Source organism: Nesoenas mayeri (genome assembly GCF_963082525.1).
Source record: "Nesoenas mayeri genome assembly, chromosome: 10".
In the NCBI taxonomy this organism is placed as follows: Eukaryota; Metazoa; Chordata; class Aves; order Columbiformes; family Columbidae; genus Nesoenas; species Nesoenas mayeri.
In genome coordinates this window covers 11,465,924-11,485,758 of record NC_137560.1, presented here as the reverse complement: position 1 = coordinate 11,485,758, position 19,835 = coordinate 11,465,924, and the positions used below count along the sequence as shown (strand labels likewise).

The 19,835-nt window shown below is 42.6% G+C and overlaps 1 protein-coding gene across 2 annotated transcripts; it reads left to right on the top strand.

Annotated features, from left to right (window-relative positions):
- The first annotated feature begins 698 nt into the window (after positions 1–698).
- ARL8B (ARF like GTPase 8B) lies at positions 699–19,573 on the top strand. 2 transcript variants are annotated; one of them, XM_080350618.1, is made up of 7 exons: positions 699–919; positions 9,924–10,004; positions 10,637–10,710; positions 11,134–11,227; positions 11,873–11,940; positions 12,161–12,231; positions 19,186–19,573. In XM_080350618.1, exons 1-7 carry the CDS (start codon positions 797–799, stop codon positions 19,194–19,196), a joined length of 522 nt encoding a protein of 173 aa, XP_080206744.1. In that variant the 5' UTR covers positions 699–796; the 3' UTR covers positions 19,197–19,573. The 2 variants fall into 2 exon arrangements, with proteins under 2 accessions (XP_080206744.1, XP_080206743.1); XM_080350617.1 differs by lacking the exon at positions 19,186–19,573 and adding an exon at positions 13,674–13,931.
- Positions 19,574–19,835: the final 262 nt, after the last annotated feature.

Here is a 19,835-nt window from a genome sequence, read left to right as displayed (position 1 = left end):
TATGGATTCCCAGCTCTTTGGCTGCCCTTCCTCCTAGCTTAACTTTTTAAAATGCAGTAATCGGTTTGCATTCCAGGATTCGTTCGAAGAGACTTTGTTTTACATTAAGGATTCAGAGTCTGATGTCTCTACATCTTTCCCCCCATGCTGGGGTTAGGCAACAGGTCCCCAGCTTTGTAAAAGCAACATTCCTCCTTCAGTGGCTCCTTACACTCCTGGGAGTAAAACATTCATTTATCGTTGCACATAAAACACGGCTCCGTGTGAGATGCGCTGCTGCCTGTTGCACACGCTTGCAGTGACCCGCGCCATGCACCTCGGGAGCTTTTCTCTGCAACGATGGACGCAGAGAAGCGCGGCCAGACGGGGCGGCCCTGAGCCGGCTCTGGTGCCCTGCGTGCCCGCGCAGAGACCCCGACCGCACCAGTGCAAATCAGCGCAAATCAGCGCAAATCATTGCAAATCAGGGCAAACCCTCACACCCTCCCCGGCCCCGCCCAACATGGCGGCGGGATGGAGGGAGACGCCCCGCGCCTCGCGGCGCAGCCCCGCCTCCGCCCCGCCCTCTCGCCGCCGGCGGTCCTCCCCGGGCGCAGAGCGGGCGGCTGCCGGCAGGGGGCGGTGCGGCGCGGGGGCTGGCGGCGCCGCCTCTCTGTGCGCGCCGCGCGGGCCGTGCCGCCGCGTCATATGACCGCGGCGCGGGGGCGAGCCGGGCCGTGCGGGAGCGCGCGGGTGCCCGACAGCCGCCGCCAGTGCCCGGGCCCAGCGCCGCCGTCCCGGCCCGCCCGCCGCCACCATGCTGGCGCTGCTCTCCCGGCTGCTGGACTGGTTCCGCTCACTCTTCTGGAAGGAGGAGATGGAGCTCACCCTGGTGGGGCTGCAGTACTCGGGCAAGACCACCTTCGTCAACGTCATCGCGGTGAGCGGGCCGCGCCGAGCCGGGGGAGGCCGCGGCGGGGCTACCGGGTGTCGTGGGCGCCGCGCCGTGTACGGGGGCGCCGAGGCCTGTGTGGGCCTGGGCCGGGGCTGGCGCCAGGGCAGCGGCCGGGCCGGGAGCGGCCTGGTGTCCGGCCGCGCTCGCTGACGCCCGAGGCCGGGCCGGGGTCCCCCGGTATGCGGCCGTGGCTGAGCTGAGGTGGGATGGGGCTGTTCCACCGGGGTGGGAAGCAGCGTGTCTGCCCTTGCGGCCTGGGCTGGCAGGAGAGCCGGCTGAGCCAGCCGTGTGGCCTTGGCTCTGCGGTGCTCCGGAAACCTTTGTGTGCGGTGGGACCCGCCGACAGCGCTACCAGAGCACAGCTCTGCCGTGCTCCCGGGGCTGGGTTCAGTCAGCGTGTTAGTAATGGCTGGGCTCATGTTAGCACAGCGTGAAGAGCGTCTTCAGCTGGTTCTTCTATTTGCCTTTTTTCAGTGGTCCTCAGTAAACGATTTAAATGTTTCCCACTCACGGGTCTTTTTGCTTATCCTGGTTGCTGAAACTTGTGTTGAATAATCTGCTTTCTCTTAAGGTATGCACTAAGAAGTACAACTTCCAAGCCTAACAGCAGCAGGCTGCTGAACCTGAGTGTACTTATCTGATGATCTGCCTGGAGCAGATGAAAGAAGGGTGTGGGAATCCTCCTACATGAAGCTTTTCCATTGTTGAACAAGATAAAGAGTGGCTTGCTTAAATGACTTAATTGGCTTCATCAGTATCCTGTTCTGCAGATGAATGTGACAGAAAACATTCAAAGAGACAAGCTGGAATTTGGAAACCCTGAAATGGGAAACTAGGGTCCCTTTTCGTTTTACAGGGAGCATGGCTGATTGAGTCTAGTGCACCTAGAATGAGAAATCTGATGTCTTCAACCTCAGACCTGAGCAGACCTTCAATGGTTTTTTGAGGCTGTCACCATAACATTGCTGCCTATAATGTATTTAAGTGTCACTTGAATGAGTTGTTGGATAGGAAAATGACTCTTATTCTCTCACAGTTATAGATAATCCTTGTTGCATTGACTACTTGTCAAAACATAACCAAGCTCTTGTGTACCTGAGGATGCTGGCACTCAGTGGGTTTCGTGATAATTAGGTGATATGGATCTGCCCTCATAAAAGGTAACTCTTCATCTGCATAGTTAGGTGGAAGTTGCTGGACTAACCTGTGAATGCCAGAAGCCTTTTCTTTCACACACAGCACTGGCTGCCATTACCTCTGGGATTGGATTTCTAAAAAACTGAACTCTGGAATTGTTGAACAACATCAGTCTGTGGCTGCTGAGCTGATACTGATATATGTGTTCTTGCAACTTTGGGCACTGAGATTAGTCTGCAGGTTTTTTGTCTTCTGGAGTCCTGCATGGTGATGACACTTGACAAAGTACTGCTTTGCTCTTCTGTTTGTATAGTACCAGCAGCACATCTCCTCCAGAGTTTGCTATGAAACTGTACTGCAGGTATGTGGAGTAGTACAGAAGTGTTGTAGTAGTTGCATGTCAGTTTAGTTTATCTAAATTGTCTCAAATGGTAAAAGTACTCCTAAGTAAAGCTGACGTCTGTATCCAGCTTGCTTTGCTAGGGGCTGAATCTTGCAAGGTTTCAACCGCACATTAGGATCACACCCAGAAATTTATCTGACTAAGTGTCATTCAAGTAGCCTTGCAAAACTGCCTGAAATAGGGAAGTTGTTATGCATAATGACAGAGCCTAGCAAGCTGTTTTAGATTTGGAAGTAGCAAGTCGCATTTCTGAAGTTTCTAATTAGAGAATCTAGTGACTCTTTACAAAAAAAAAAAAAAAAACAACACAAAAAACCAACCACCAAAAAACCAAAACAAAATACTAAAAAAAAAGCCAGAGTTAGGCAGGTTGCTCAGATTTTTATTATTGGTCTAAAAAAAGAATAGCATGAGCTTCAGTTATCAGCACAATATTGCCTTTTACAGAAGTAGTGCCATCCATGGCATGAAGAGCTAACTTGTTAGTTGCTTTATTGAGTGACTTGAATTCAGAGTGTGTATTTGGAAATGAGTGCTGGGACAAAATGAGTGCTCTCTGCAGGCCAGTTAATGGTTTGGATGGATATAGCTGTTAAGCATTGGGATTCCATAAAACTAAAATGAAAGGAATGACACAGCAAGATGCTAGTCCTATAGAACAGATCTAAAGGCTGGATTACATACTAGGAACTTTGTATGGCTTATAAGGTTGCATTCTGACTAACAAAGGGCTGTTACCAGTCTCTTGAACAGCAGTGAGTTTAATCTAATATAAATCTCTAATGTAATCTATGCCAGTCACATCAGGCATATGTAACTAAAGGAAAAACTTAAGCCAATTCCACGGGAGGCTTGATGCTGCAAATGAAGTGGAAAGGCCATGAAAGGCAGACAGTCCAGTTCTAGAATAGTCTTTTTCTAGGTTACTAGCTGGTTTGGGCCGTATTTATTCCTCTAGTGTAAACAACCATTTAGTTTGTAATCAGACCAAACTGAGTTTGACTAGAAGGTTTAAAAACTAACCTTAGCAGTGAAATCTAGTTGTAGCTGTATACAAGTAATGCAGCTTCTGCTTTGCAAAGGCACTGTATTAGTCACTGTCTCTAATTAGATATTAAGCATAAGTTTTCCATGTGTGTGAGTAAACTTGCTCACAAGGGAGGATATAATTTCTTCCTGGTCCTAATTTCCATAATGTAGATGGCCTGTGGCTCTTATTCAGAGAAACTGCATGTCATCCCGATATCACATCTTGAATTGTTAGCTTCTTATCTGAGGGCTTGAGATGCCCTTTATTTACTGGAGTCTGCAGTATCTTCTGTTGTTTGCATCTCTGCAGCTAGTGTCTGTGACCAGGCTTTCATCAGATGTGCTGTTGGAGCTGCAAGTTCCAGCAATGCTGGTGTGGAGAGAGAGGTACAAGAAGCAACTGAGCTCTGCAGCTGCGTGAGGCAACTGAAACATGACTCAAGTAAACGGACTCTGCTTCCCAGCTGCGGGCACTGTGTGCTGGGCAATAATGGGATACTTGCTCAGTTTCTAAAATGTGCTTCACGGAAGAGTTGTTTCCTATTGTGAAGTCTTGCTTGAAGCCCAGGAGATAGATCCTTGATCCCAGCATGTGTTGCTGGAACACTGAAGCTCTGTAGCCTGATCCTCAGTGGGCAGGAGAGGAGAACTGCAAGGGTGGGAGGGAGTCACACCTTCCTGATATGGTTGTCAGGTTTAAGAGCTCAACTCAACATGTTGTGTTTGCGGTGACAGGATAAATAAGATCTCTTTTTAGGATTTGTGTCAAAACCTGAATTAGTGTGGTTTGTGTTTTGACTTTGGAATATCTGGTGAGCCTTTGAATGACGCCTTGGTTTCTAGAGGCAATTTTTTGAAGTGCCGCTCAACAAAAGATTCCTTTGGCCAATTGAGGGCTGTGACTTCCTTCTGTCCTCACAGCTATTATAAGTAACTTTGACTTAAAGAAGCCACACTGAGAAGTGGAGAAAAAGATTGCTCTGAAGAGCTTCACTGCTGCTCTGGTGCCTTCTGAAACACCTGGGTAGGTCATAAATAGCCATATGTTGTCACTTCATACACACAGTAGTTAAGTGAGAAGGTTGATACATTTTTAAGTGAAGTGTTTCCTAATCGCAGAAGTCTCTTGAAATGGATTGCCTCACTTCATTGGTAATAAAGCTAATATGAGGTGACTCATACTTCAGTTTATACTCTTTTTTTTTTTTTTTTTCTGAGGTCCTGCTTGCTGGACCTGAGATGGTCTGAAACAGGTGACTGAAATCAGAATCTACTATTTCCATCATGGCATTAAGCAATGCAAGAGCTTTAAGTGGTAATACCTGGAAAAAGATGCTTCCATGACTATCAGACACATGAAATGTCCTAAACTCTTACCTGAGTGACTTTTAGATAGAAATATGCCTTTTTAGGTCTTGTTTCACTGCTGTGTGGTAGTCGCATGTTAAGCAGTCTATGTCCTTTTAGATATTCCGTTGAATTCAAGGTTAGGGAAATAAAAATTCATTTTCTTCAAACATTCATAGAAGTGCTGTTGTAAAGCCTTTCAGGAGACTGTTAGATCATGAGGATTGAAGCTTCTAAACTAGAGTTCAAGCTTCTGAATGCTATCACAAGTAGCTGAAAATCTGAAGTATTTCAAGAAGGCAGCTAGACTGCAGAAACTAGAGAGTTAGTTTGTCCATATATGATGCACTTGTCGGTTGAGGCTATGAATGTTGCAGAGGAGGCTTAGTGTAGGGGTAGCTTTATATAATTAAGTGATTCTGTTTTTTGTTTTTTTAAGAAGAGATTTCTGAGAGATGCGGCTTTTTTCTTAGTGTGAAAAGAAAGAAATTTAGTGACAAATACTGCGACTTAAGGTAGTGTGCTAGTTCAGGTGGATTGGGAGTGTCCTGGCTGGAGTCCATGCTCCAGTGATGTTGTCTCCTAGTCAGCTAAGCTTGTTCATTATCTCTTCTAGATGACTGAAAAGTGTTATAGGTAAAGATAAAAATCTTTGCGTAGTAACAAAGCCTATATGGAGAAATTTGTCCAATAGCAGTAATGAATCATGGTAGCTTTATGAGATGCAAGCTAAAGGCTACCCTGACATTTTCTGTTGATATAAAGAATCTCCTTGTGCAGGCCATGGAATCAAAATCTGGTGGCTGCGAGCTGGTATTGAGAAGCATACGGATGGGCCATTGTAGGCAGAGTGTTTGCAGTGACAGCGGGAGAGCGCTACTGCTGTAGCTGGAAAGGAAGAAGAGGGAACACCAGTTATACTGCTGCAGTTTTAGTTCTGCTTTTAAGGGTTCCTTTAATGTATTGAAATGGATTTATAAGAAAGATGTGGAAAGCAGGAATTCCAGTCTTAATGTTCAGTTACTTGATCAAGCTGTGGGCTTGGTGCTGACAGTCTTGGAAGCATAAGTTCCTGAAGTTAGCAGTCTTTTGGCTGTTGCTCATGGCTACAGAGAGGGAGATGAAGTAGCCAGAGTGTGGTTTGGTTTGCTTTTTTTTTTTCCCCTTCACTCTCAAGACAACTGGAAACAAGAGATTTACTAAGCAGTTTCAGTATTAAAAAAGACTTAACTTGCATCCTTTGTTCGCTTCTGGGATGTTGCGTGATAAGTTCAGTGCTTGTCTAAAGTCTTCTCATCCTACCCTCTGGGAAAGGATCTATAGCTGTAACTGGCTGGTTCCTGGGGCAAGACTGGTGGGTGCTGGCTGGCAAAGCTGTCCCTGCTCCTTGGGGGGTGAGGGAGAGGGCGCAGACCAGAAGGGCCAGCTGCCGGTTACAGGTGAAGAGCAGTGCTTGTGAACATGGCTGTGCTTTAGTGTGGGTGGTGGTTCAGAGCCCACATGTTGCACTAAAATCATGTGCTTGGGTTCTCCAGAAGCTTGTAGTATGGAAAAGGAGCATCTCTTAAACTAGGAGGCTTAAAGGCTAGTCTTGCAGGTTTTTTTCTGCCTGTGGTCTCTGAAATCTGGTCTGTTTAGTTTCCCTTTATCTTTTACACAGGGGATAGAGTTCACTTTGTTTTGTGATTTTCAGCAAACAGTGTGTATTAATGCTGTGTGGTCTATATGACCTCAAAGCTAATGGCTTAATTCATAATCGCTTCTCGTACACAAGGCTGATCTTCAGAGAGCCTGGTTGAAGTACTGTGTCTGCCTGTTGGTATATTCACAAACACTGAAATCGTATGCTGTTGCTAGATTTGTAAGCAACTACTCTTGCTGTCCTTGATGAGTGTTGGAGCAATGCTACTGTGTATGACAACAACCAGGCACTTTCAGATGAGGAACTGAAAATATTTCTGTGCTTATCAAACTTGTTTTAAAGCCGATGCCTGTTTTAGAAGGAGAAAGCATTGTTTTGTGAACACATGGTGACAGGGATGAGTAGTCTGCTCTTGGGGGGACAGGGAAGTCTAATTCAAACAGAACAGGCCACTAATAAAAGTATATTCTTGTTCTGCTGTTTGAGTAGCTTTTGCATATTAATACTCTAAGATGCAGCTGAATTCCAGGCTTTTTTTCATCTGTAAAGGTAGTAAACAAAAGCCCTCTAAATTCTGAGTTTAGAGAACTGTTTCTGGGCCAAGACAGTTGGATACAATAGCAGAGCCTATCAAAGGAAATCACTGCCTCCTAGCAAAATCCATTACAGTGGTTTTAACCATTTTTTGACCTGTCTTAAAAGATAAGGTGCCTTCCAGTTGCTTTCTTTAGGTACACTAACTGTGAAGAGAGGAACATCCATACTTGTATCAGAGTAAGGTCTTACAAATGAAGATCTGAGTTGATCGGTATGCTCAAAACCTGTGGTCAGATGTGCCTCTCAAAGCTGTAATGTGCCCACCTCACCTGACAATCCACAGCCTCCAAACTTCCTATAGAGAGAAAGGGTGTGCTTATGTTGTGGAGGCAGCTCCCTGAAGGCACCTGCTACCTCCTTCTGTTCCTGATGGTTCAGAAAGCATTTCAGATAGTGCTGGTTTGTCTCACCTACAGAGTGAGACAGAGTACAGAAAGATGTGCAGAGTACAGAAAGATGAAACTCACATTGTAACTGAGTGACTCTGTAGTGTAGTTTTTAGGCAAGTCAGAACAAGTTGTTATGCCACCTGGATGTGTAGCGTGGGTAGAGAGTACTTGGAAGGTGATATAAGGTGCAGCAGCTTTACTGAAGATTCTGTAAAATCTTCCTTGTGGTGGATCACAGTAATTTTCTTCAATGTTACATTACACGTGTGGCAAATGAGGTACTGCTACAGTCTGAAGGAACCTGTATCTTAAAAGAGCTGTGAGAGCATGAGCTATTGATAGGAACAGCTCTCGAGTGAAGAATCTGGAAGTATCTGAGTGGGAACGGCTATCAGCATATGGGGTAATATGAAGCGGCACTGAGAGCTGGAGGTTCAGGGAGTGCTTGGGAGATGTTTGGTTGGAAGATGTGGGTGTAGGGTGTGACTGGGGTGGCAGGAATGTGGTGGTTCTTGAGCAACCATGGCACGCTGACCCTTCAAAGGCAAAATTGGCAGTGCAGGCGTTATGAACTGAACTGCATCAGACACGGGAGGCACAGTTAACCCTTGTTGGAGCTGCACATAACCAAACTGGCTGAAATGGCCAAGTCATACACTGTTTTTTTTGGACAGGAATGGGAAGCTTGTGAACAGGCATTCAAGTTATGCACCTACCTTGATAAGCTAACAGAAAGGTTAGAGTAGTTTCTGAAAGTGCTTCATGAGGTTCATACATGCTCTTCTATGTAGCTTCAACAGTTGAGACCTCTTTGAGAACACAGAACACATGCCTAATGAGTTTTAAGCTGTCCATTTTTCACATCACTGTTTTTATTCTTGCATTCCTTGGATTCAAGGACTTTCTTTTTTACTCCTTTTAAAAGACGACTGTTAGTCTGCATAGCCATGCATCGGGAAAGCAAATGTTAAATGTGAAAAATTGCTGCCTGTTCAGGGTGCTTCTTTCTTCAAATCCAAGCTCTGGATGTATTTCTGTTTTGGAGGTCAACAGCAAGATCAGTGTATGATTTAACTGAAGGACTTGGCCACATAAGCCCAAATGAGACTGCTATAATCTGTATGTTTTCAATTGACTTCTAGTGTTTATCAGCATTATACTGGAGTCTATTGTGTGAAGCTTGCAGTTTTGGTTTGCTAGTGAAAGATCACAGGGTTTTAGGGGAGGTGAGGTAGGGGGAACAAGCTGAAGGAAGCATGGACTTCCATGCATAGAAGTGAATGACAAAGCATGAGGATTGCAAGCTTGGTCATCTTCTGGTTGCAGACTCTGAGCGGTATGTACTCAAAGCATGTCCAGGCAGACTTAGGTACTGCTTCCACCTTGAGCAGTTGGGCCCTTACTCTATGGGGTGATGTGATCTCTTCTGCTTCATAGATTCTAAAAGGCTTTTAACTCAGGCTGGCTTCTCTGGGCAACATCAGGGGAGAAAAGCAGACTCTCTGCCGCTATGATATCAAACCCTAATTAAACAACTGAATGCATTTGAGTTGACCTTTTTTCCAAATCTGTTTGACTGGTTCTTTCACACATAATGAATGTAGTGAGATACATAATGATCATTGTGGCTGTGATTCGCCTGCCAAGTAGGCACAGGGGCATTGGAGAGAGGTGCACTAGTGTTGATGATACTTGTTATGGCTCCTGGGTTAGCTACAAGAGATAGCTGTGAACTCGACTTTCAAGCTGTTACAGATAAAAGTGTAACAGATAATAAAACATCTGCCATGAGAGAACCTCTTTAATATAACACTGTTTTGTAGCAGTTATGTCAGACCTTAAGGTGATGCTGAACTTCTGGAGTAAATGGGCTGAAATACTCTCCAGTTGCATTTCAATTGCCTTTTCCACAAGCTGGACACTGTAGCGTAGCAGGAAGCAGACCTGTCAGGTCCTTCCACTTTCCAGCCTTTTAAAACTCCTCAGGGAGTCAGCCCATACCTGTGGGTTGGAGGCTTACTCCACAGGAGTGATTTATTGCTGTAAATGTTGTCTGTAGAGTAGCTTGCATCAGAGGAAAACCTTCTGGATGTTTCTAGCTTCCAGGTATCTAGGCGATCCTGACGTACAGAACTTGGCTCTAGCAGAAGATGAACGGCTCTTTTCCTATACTGGCCTGGCTGTCCAGCTGTTAAGCTAGGCAAAGCACTTCTCTCCAGCTTTGCTCCCCTGGTTACCTCAAGGCTTGAAAAATTATTTAAGTGCTTGTAAGAAATGACTTGACTGACTTCACGCAAGCTTCAATACACATGAACATAACATCTACAACTTTTTGGCTATAAAGCCTTCTGTTGGAAGGCAAATGGTTAGGAAAAGCTTATGGTATTTTACTATGTAGACTAGCTGTATCAGATAAGTGCTAAATTTAACTTTCTTTTTTTCCAGTCAGGTCAATTCAGTGAAGATATGATTCCTACTGTGGGCTTCAACATGAGAAAAGTTACAAAGGGTAATGTTACAATAAAGGTATGTCACCATCATTCACTGTCTCTTTTAAAACCCATGAAATGTGGTTTTTTTCAGCTTCCGGTTTAAAATTGATATGTTTGCTCTGTTTTCTTCTCACCATTGGGACAAACGTAGGAAACTGAAGAGACTCAGCTAAATCTGTCAGCTTAAGAATACACTAGTGTTTATTTATGGGATTTCTTTAAATGAGAATCTGTGTATGATTTCCAGGTTCATGGACTATTTAAAGCAGTGTTGTGATAATGCTGGCTTTAATCTGAGTTAATTTGCACATGTTTAGGGCCAAGAGATCCTCCTCTTCTGCTCATCAATATTGCTTAAGGCCAGGCTTACATCAAAAGCAAAGTTTTAAGTCAAGATATCTTACTGCATTTTCTTGTATACCACGTTGTATAAGTGTAGTGCACAGGTGTGTTCTTGCATCTGGTACAAGATGCTGTATTTTGCATCTTATGCTACTGGGCCTGCAAGCTTTGAGCAGCTGTACCAGGGATTATTTCTGTTCTAATGTACGAGGGGTCCTGCAGCTGGCCTAAGGAAGAAAGAAAAACTGTATTCTTGTCTTACTTTTGCATGACACATTTAAACATAGTGCATGGCTAAATTGTCTTTTTTCCCCTTGATTTAAGATTTGGGATATAGGAGGACAACCACGATTCCGAAGCATGTGGGAGCGATATTGCAGAGGAGTTAATGCTATTGTGTAAGTGTTGTCTTTCTTCAGCTAGTACTGAAGTTTAAATTTGCTTCTCTTCTGTGTGTAGCCTTTCTAACAGTGCATGCTTGACTCAGTAGTGCTCATTTTAATTTTGAAACTTTACTGCAGCCACATTGACTTTTTTTTACACTTAAGTTCAGAGCTCAAGATGGGTTATTTTCTTATCAGATCAGGAGTACTATCTTCTACTTCATGTCTGAACTGGGTGGCTGTGCTGTCTGACTGAAAGAATCTTTAATCTATGCTGATCTTAGAGAATTTTCTTTAAAAGAACTAAATTCTTTGCTCAGAAGACCTGGCTTCATTTAAAGCCTTGTTGAATGTACTCAAAACTGACAGTGTAAAGGAAAGATTGCTGTTTCTGAAGTAGTTCAGTCTCACTGACCTAACCTTAAATTCTCTTTAAAGCTACATGGTAGATGCTGCAGATCGTGAAAAAATAGAAGCCTCTCGAAATGAGCTGCACAATCTTCTAGATAAGCCACAGTTACAAGGAATCCCTGTAAGTAATATTGCCTTACACAGTGTTAAACTTGCTTGAGGAATGTGCATAACTCTAGCAGCTCTGAAGTCTGGCTTGAACTCTTAAGTCAAGTGTAAGGCCTAACCTTACTGGTTAGTAGAAGCATGAACAGTACCGGCCCTTAGTGCCTTATATCAAATTGTTTACCTCAGTCCATCCTCCAGTGGTCTTATTCTTGTTCAGTGCCCACACAAAAACATATAAAATTGGAATAGTAGTTTAGAGTATTCCACAGTACAAGTTTGTGCTCTCATGTAGAGTCTAATATAGTACAGGTAAGCCGGAGTGTGGTACAGAAATAGAGAGTAAGTTTGGGGACTCTCAGCTGAAAGTCTACTGGGATTGTTCTCACTCTTATCAGCTTGCTTTTTGTGCATAACAGGTTATTTGTACCCCCTCTTTCCCTGTGTTTAGGTTAATGTTCCTTCTTGATCTGGTTTAATAGTGAATGTGTCATTCCATTAGATTAAATAGCCTAGTGCAAACTGCTTGTCAGACTCCCCTGAAGTTTCTTGTTTGTGTGAGGTGGGTTTTGTTTTGTGTCAGTTGGGTTTAAAAAACAAACAGAAAACCAAAACCCAAAACACTAAAGCTGCAGCTGTATCTTTCTGCTCTTGGTTTCAGGTTCTAGTACTTGGAAATAAGAGAGACCTTACTAATGCTCTGGATGAGAAACAACTAATTGAAAAGATGTAAGTCCAACCCTTCCTAAGAGAGGCTACTTTAACTCAATAAATGAGTTCATGTACATAGGGTGGTTAGATCAAGAAGTTTGCATTTAAAAGTAGGAAATCCAGCAACAGGAGGTAACTGAACTGTTCCACTTCATCTTCTCCACAGAATTTTTAGATTTTCTGTATAATAGTTCTTGTTATAAATGAAGTGTGTGATGAAATGTTCTCTCTTTCATAGGAATCTTGCTGCTATTCAGGACAGAGAAATCTGCTGCTACTCAATTTCTTGCAAAGAGAAAGATAATATAGGTAACTATTAACCTACGATGCCAAGCATTTTGAAGAGCTGTCAGAGGATGGCTTGGGGGTTTGTAACTTCTTAAACACAAGCTTCCTGATTTCCAAAAACTGGTGACAAATCCAAGAATGTTGTATAAGTGCACCGGTTATATTCACTAACTCTTGATGGCAGTGAGGAAGCTTGACTGCTATTAAAGTTGTAGGGGTTGTAGTTATCAAAACGTGTCAGTCTCCTGTGAAATCTGCTGCTTGCCTTTAGTTAGTTTGCAGCAAATAGCTGACTAGTCTCCCTGTTAGCTTGGCCTAAATAATTTTGTGCTTCTATCAAGTACTCTCAATTCTGCCTCTCTTCGTGAGGCTAGCAAGTGCTTGCAGTGAGCTTTCCATCAGCAGTCATTCCCTTGAAATAATCATCTTCCCTTACTGTCTTGTCAAAGCAGTTCATGTTGTGGCCTATGCTATTCACTACCCCACGCTGCCAAACAGTAATTATTTTTCTGGTGCTGACATCGATTGCTTTAGAGTATCTGGAGTTCAAAGAGACCATGGCACTGTGTAATACCCAGTAGTTGAGATTAGTATTGTAAGTAAACTGAGTAATCCCAACTGAATGAAAAGATGTTACTTAACAGCACTTGCAGTCCTCCTCCTGCTGCCTTCTGTGGCTTCTGTGAGGTTAACACTGGTTCACTGGCAGGCTGACATGAGTTTACTGGAGAGGGGCACTTCAGGCTGATGGTCACAGGAACAAGCTACAAAGCACACCAGAACTGCTTTATATTAAGTACTCAACTTCTTTTCAGGAAAAATCAACAGCCTGTAGAACTCTTCTGGTTTCTTATCCAAGAAGCCCCTGTCACCTTACCGTCAGCTAAAGATTCAAACATGGCGGATGGGAGAAGCAGATACTCCCTTATGTCATATCTCCCGCACAAGGCTCAAACCGCAGCTCAGCATCGCTGATACTGTAGGGAGGGTGCTGCATTGCCCTGGTACGACACTAGTGTATTGCACTTCCTTAGGAAACCTTCTTTCAAGCACGGGAGAGCTTGATGCCTCATACTATAGGGCTAAACTAACTCTTCTCATCACATGAGGAGAGGCAGACTGGCCAAACAGAGTGATGTTGATCTAAAGGTGATTATGTGAGCCATACAAAAGTGTCAGATTAAGGGATGTATTTTTCCTGGAGGTGTAGTTGACTGAGGGACCAGGATATCTGGGGCAGTTCCTTTAAACATTACTTGAAGGGTGCTGGGATGTTACAGGACTAAATCACAGGCAACAAGCATTCAGAAAAACCTTTCTGTTGATCTGTCTTGGGTCCTTCTCTAGAGAAGGGCTGGATATTCCTGCCATGTATTTGAGGACACTAGCGTACCAAAGCAATGCCAATTATACAAATACAAATAGACACTTGAATATGGAACTTCTTTTCTCTCTCTCTTTAGATATCACGCTTCAGTGGCTTATTCAGCATTCAAAATCTAGGAGAAGCTGAAGTCTTCCTGGAATCTCCAATACCTGTTGGCCATAATCTCAATTGTCCACTTCCCTCCATAATGAGATATTACCCAAAAATCCTGTATCAAGAATCTGCCTTTTCACGGTTCATTTCTCATGTGCACTGCTGAAGACTTGTATTCCTGTTCTGTCACAAAACAACTAGAGTTGTCATGATACAGTCAGCACAAATATTTATTTTACAACCATCTATGGTGGGAGGGTTGTGGGGGGGCTTTTTAAAAAAAAATCTCTACCATGTTAATTATGATGGTACACTCTGTTCTGGTTTTTCAGGGCCAGGTTTTTATATGATTTTCAGCAAGTGTTTTATTTCTAGTGTTTAGTGGCTTGAAGATGCTGGTGCTTGACAGCATTAAGATTCTGTAAGATGCCACACACAGTAGTTAGAAAACATTTAAGCGTGAGTTGTGGGATACTGATTTATCTCACAAATGCATGTGATGTGTGTATGTAAGCAGAGAAATGGAAACTGTTTGCAGAGGGGAGCACAAGGCATAGATCAGCATCACTCATCTACAGTTGAGATCTTACCCTGTCACTTGAAAAAGAAAACTCTCATGATGAATTAGGAAAGAGTCAAATGTTTCAAATAATTTTGTTGCTTTTGTTTAACATTTGTGTGGGGGATGGGAATGGACTGTTCTCTCAAGCTTTCAAAAATTGGAGTATTCCAGCATGAAAACAAATTGCCAGGAACGTCAGACTTTGTTCAAATACATTTTTCTATCTACAGATGCTAGTGGTCTCTATCTGAAACCAGAACACACATTCTGAGCAGCTGCATGACACTTAAATTACTGATGTTTTTGTATGGAGCCAGTTGTTGACCTTTAGCACAATATCAGTGTAATTGTCTAGTGTCTTCTCCTTCTCATGAAATGGCTGGGCACAGTTTCAGCTGGTGCTATGGAACATCTGGGCTATTGTGACAACTCTAGACCTGCCTGCTTTCTTGATGTAACCATGTGCAAAGTCTGTAAGTTGCAAGATGAAATGTTCTACTGTGTCAAAGCACAAGAGAGCCAATGAATTGATCCTGTTTCTTGACTAGCTCCTACAGTATAGGGAAATATGTATAAACTAAAGATTGTAATGTTTTCGTAGCTTTACTTAATGACTTCAGTGTATTTAAAGGGACAGACGTTAAGACTGGTTTGTTCATGCAGTAATGTCAGTGTAGCTCACTAGTGTATGCAAATACATGGCACACCTGCTTGCGTTGCCTCACACTGTGTGTGATTCTGCACCTAAATGTACTTTGCATTGTGTCGGAGTCTTTGGTTGGAAACACTGTTTAGTCCATATCAGTTATAACAAGCCAATTTTAATTTAGACTGCCATGGCCTTACTGTTCTGTACCAACTATGGCACTGTTGCACAGACACTACATGCTGCCTGCGTTCAGTCTGAACTTGCATTTTAACTTTTTGTCCCCTTTCAGTTCGCTGAAGCATGATTTCAATTAATTCATACTCTGGTGCTGTAGAGGAGAGGGTATATTAACTTGCTACTGTAGTCTCTAGTTCACCAGGAACTGCTACAGTTACTTTTATTTAGCAAACTTGCTTGTGCCTAAAATAAGGAAACTAAACTAGAATGTGTGAATCTTTGTGGGGGACCAGGTCACCGTATAGTTAACTGGCCTATAGCTAAACTTGATGTGTTTGGTGTTTATATACTTCACTGCTTTCAGCGTTTATGGCATCCAAACACTACCAATTGTTAACCTGTGCATTACTCTCTGCATGTGAACAACTTATACAATTACTGAACTTTGTAAATACGTGAATTTTTTATTTAGGTGGATGCATATGTTGGTTTACTGGTCTTCAGCTTTATTCAATAAACTTATGTTTTGAGGGTTGTATTGACACTTAACTGACTGACTTGAGTTGATGTGGCTTAACTCATGGCAACACGTTACGGGGTGTCTGTCTCTTCTTGGTAAATACCTGAGCTTCTTTATGTTCTGTGGTTCAACTATTCAAGAGAAATGCCTATAAAACTACCTTTCAGGCCTGGGGCTTTCTCAGCTTGCATGAGCAAGCTTAGCTAGTCATTCACAGCAGAGCTCAGTGCTTTGCAGTGTTCATGAAAAGCACTGATCAGCTGAAGGGTCTTAAGCAGGGGCAGCCTTTTGGAGCTGTTTTCAGGAGAAAAATGTGTGTGTGTGTGCAAGCGTGCTTCTTGTTGTCAAGCCTAGAATAAAACCTTTGTTTTTCTAGCACAAGTGCCAGATCTAGCAGTGCCTGATCATTCACTGCTAATTAAAGCATAGAGTTTCTTATCTCATTGGAAAGTGAGGCTTTTGTTGATGGAGGTTTTCAACAAAATCTTTGGAGCAACTTTAATCTGAAGTTACACTGACTGTTCTTCCCAGATGCTTTGCTGCAGTTTCTCTTGGGTCACTGATTGACTTACAGGAACGTATGTCAACATCTTCCAAGTAATGGTAACAAATGGATTAGCCTCCATCTAAGTTTTCAAATTTACTGATCTCTCTAACAGGTTATTTTCAGGCCTGAATATTGGTCAGTTAGCATCCTCATGTGTAACTCGGCTGGTGGGAAGGGCTGATGAACTGTTGAGTAAAAGATCATGTGCGTATTTCTTCAGTTGATGGGAGTTTCCTGCATGCAAAACAAGCTACCTGGGGTTAACATTCAAAGCAAAATGCCTCTGCGTGCAAAATCTGAAAACAGTGTAAGATTTGTCACCCTGGTTGGTCTGATGCCGGTACTAATCACTTAAATCAGCTGTGGTGTGAACTTGGCCAACAGCTGTTTGCATGACATGGTATTTCAGTAACAGTTTCTACTTCTAAATGTATATATGGCAAGGAGAGGTACACTGGCCACCTATGGTATGTGTACTCTAAAAAGTACCTTTGTGTTACTTCACAAAATGCCTCCACTGAGGTTTTCACAGCTGTTTTTGTGCAGACCTTCCAGATGCCCGTAGTTATTCATGTGGCAGAAATTTAGACTTTGAAGAGACTATTTGAATCCAATGCAGAGGTTTATACTCTGTTTGCTTGATTAACTTTCCAACTACCTTGATTTCGAAACAGAAGGGAAGTGTAGGAAGTATTTCTAGAGAAATGAGGCTGTTCTCACCATCTTTCAGCCTTTGACTGAAAAACTCACTCATCTGGCACAGTTAAGTCCAAGGTTAAACCTTTTCTGTTCTAATAAAGTTGTGGAACCTAAGACAGGCATTGGTGGTGTTGTCTGCTGAACTTGGATGCCGTGGCTGTGTTCTAGAAATCTATTGGGCCAGTCTGTTCTTCTATGGTGATTACTTGTCTTGGGCTCCATAGTGAGCCTGGACTGTAAAAAGAGACTGATTAAATTTCCCATTCTCCTGACAGAAGTTGCTTTTGGGGACGCACTTTGGTAACAAATTATTGCACTTAAACATCAATAGCTGTAGTCCTGAAACTTTCTTCTGATGTATCTGCAGTAGGCCTTGACCATTAGCATATTGAGAAAACTGGGTCTTGGGAAAAGTTAAATACTGAGCCAGAGAGAACTCTTGGTCATGAATATGTGTGGAAGTTAGACACCAGTCATACCTTTATGACCTCATGATGTGTTAGTATTGTATGGCGTCATGATAATTTAAAATAGCTGTCAACTCTCAATACTTGTTGTTGGTTTTGTTCAGTACAAGTGGTCAGGCTTGCTGAGCAGAGAGCAGCGTGTCTCTAGACTAGACTGGGGAGAAATGTTTGTGTGTGCACCCACAGTGCTGGGCTGTGTGAAAGTTTTCCCTGGAATGTTAATGTCCTGTCAGCTTCTGTGTGGATGGTGCCTTCTTTACGTGCAGTTGGAGTGCAGCATAATTCTCATCGTCGCCCCGAGTACATCTGAGTGTCTGTGCAGCTGCACAGAGCAATTCTGTCCTACTACTTGCCAACAGGAAAAATGTGGAGCTGTTTCATGATCTGTGGGACTAATAATCTAGCTTCTTATTGATTTGTGTTTTCTCTTTGCATCTTCATGGTAACAGGTTGGGAAGATGGTCCTTTTAGGATGCTGTGTAGTTTTCGCTTCGTGGTAGAAGAAAGGAGGCCTAAGAAAATGCCTTAAACAGTCTCTCTGGTTAAATTAATATAGGAATGTTGTGCAAGGATCTATAATAACTTGAAGTATGATTTAGCTGGATTATCAAGCTTTTAACTTTTCTAAGGTTTAATTTTACAGTTACTGTGGCTGTGCAATGGCATGTCGTGATTTGCTTTGTGTGTGTTTGCTGAATGTGAAAGAAATGCGCTTCCTCCCGGTAGCATGTCCCAGCACTGCTCCTTGCCTGTTCACGTTTGCACTGACCCTGACTAGAGAGCGCTGTGTAAATTCTAAATAAGGGGGTGTAAATCAGGATATTTAAACTGTTTTGCTAAGAGCGGCGCATTGCCGACTACACAAACAGCAAAGCAATGAATCATGTTAAAGGAGATGTAATGTGTGAATGCTTGAGACTGGTATGTGCTTCAGGACTTCTGTTCCCAAAATGTGGGTATAGAATGACTTGTCTCACTGAATCGTAAACCTTCATTGAGTAGTCTGTGGCTTTAGGACTACAGATGCTGAACGTTAAAGTATCCTTGGTGAAACATTGGGGTTTTCTTTTACATGTCACTTGAACGACAAACCTGGAATGGCACTCAAAGGGGGTATGCACATGTGTTTTCTTAAAGGAGAAGTAGAATATTTGATATTTTCATTTCAGTCACAGTGGAAGGTGGGTAAGTAGACCTTTGTGCCAAGATTAGTGCCTTTTACTTATGACATCACAGGTTTTATTCTGTTAAAGGCAACATCTATCATTGTGATCATTTTGAAGTGCTTCAATAAAAGTGTTGTTGAAAAAAATGGTTTTGCATATTCATCTGTAGATGTACAGCTGCTTGTATTATTGTTAGAAATATATAAGAAGGCCTCGTTACCAAATTGTGGGAAACATTGTTGCACTCAAGCTAAACTAATAAACACATCCATGCTCAAATTTAATTTTTAAAATCATCTGTGAAAGGAGCAAGCAGGTTGACGCCTTGAAGCAATCTTCTGACAATGAAGAGAGTAGGTGATATTGCTTCTGTGAGGGCAAATAGGTGCAAGTAATTAATTCAAGAAGTCTTTCTTGCCCTTCACATTTTAAACATTGTTATAAAACAGTGATCTCGAGTATATGAATGAGACTAATTCTAAATGAACTCTAAATTTCATGTTTTCGTTTTAAAAATAAGTAGTAGAATGGTGTTGCCTGGTTGATGTTTGGCCAGTGTGTGCTGTGTGTCAGCGGAGTGCTTTCTGTGGAAGCTGGTCAGAGTGTTAACTCAGTAACTTGAGAGGCTGACCGTGAGGCTTGTGCTACGTGAGGGCAACTTTCTGAGTAGTTGGTTCATGAAACTCAATTGATTATTTCTGATTACAGCTTTGGCTTAGATGCTGAAGGCGTTTTGTTGGTCTCATTTTGTGTTTCTTTCTGAAAAGACCTGTCAGGAAGAGGTTCGTAAACCATATTTTTCAACAAACCAAGGAAATACGTGAGTATAGAAAGAACAAGCTATTGTGGTGTGTGAAATTTGAAGCTAATCTTGATTCTTCCAAGAATCTCAGAGTGAAGTTAACTGTAGGTCGCTTCTGTTCACTTGAGATGTGGAGAAATATTTCAGTCTTTTCAATAATGAGGAATTGCCTTCATTTTTTAGTCAAGAATCCCCTTCTTGATGTGAATATATAGTATTTCTGGTGCATAAGGGGAAAGACATTAAAGAGATGCATGCATTCCACAGTTTAAGGAACTGAAACAGCAACCTCAGACTGCGATGTGTGAACAGGCTTAGAGGATTTTAACAGGAGCCAACATACAGAAGTCTCATGGACTCCTGAGCTGTGGCTTGGATTTATGCATTCTACTGTTTCTGTTGCAAAGAATGGAAAAAATTAAACAGCAAGATCTGACTTCTGGAATAGAAAGTACAACATACATGCTGAAGGCAGCATTATTGTGTGGTTTGCTGTTTATATGTGATAATAGGCTTATTTTTTTCCTACATCATGGGTTTTTTAAATGTTATTTCT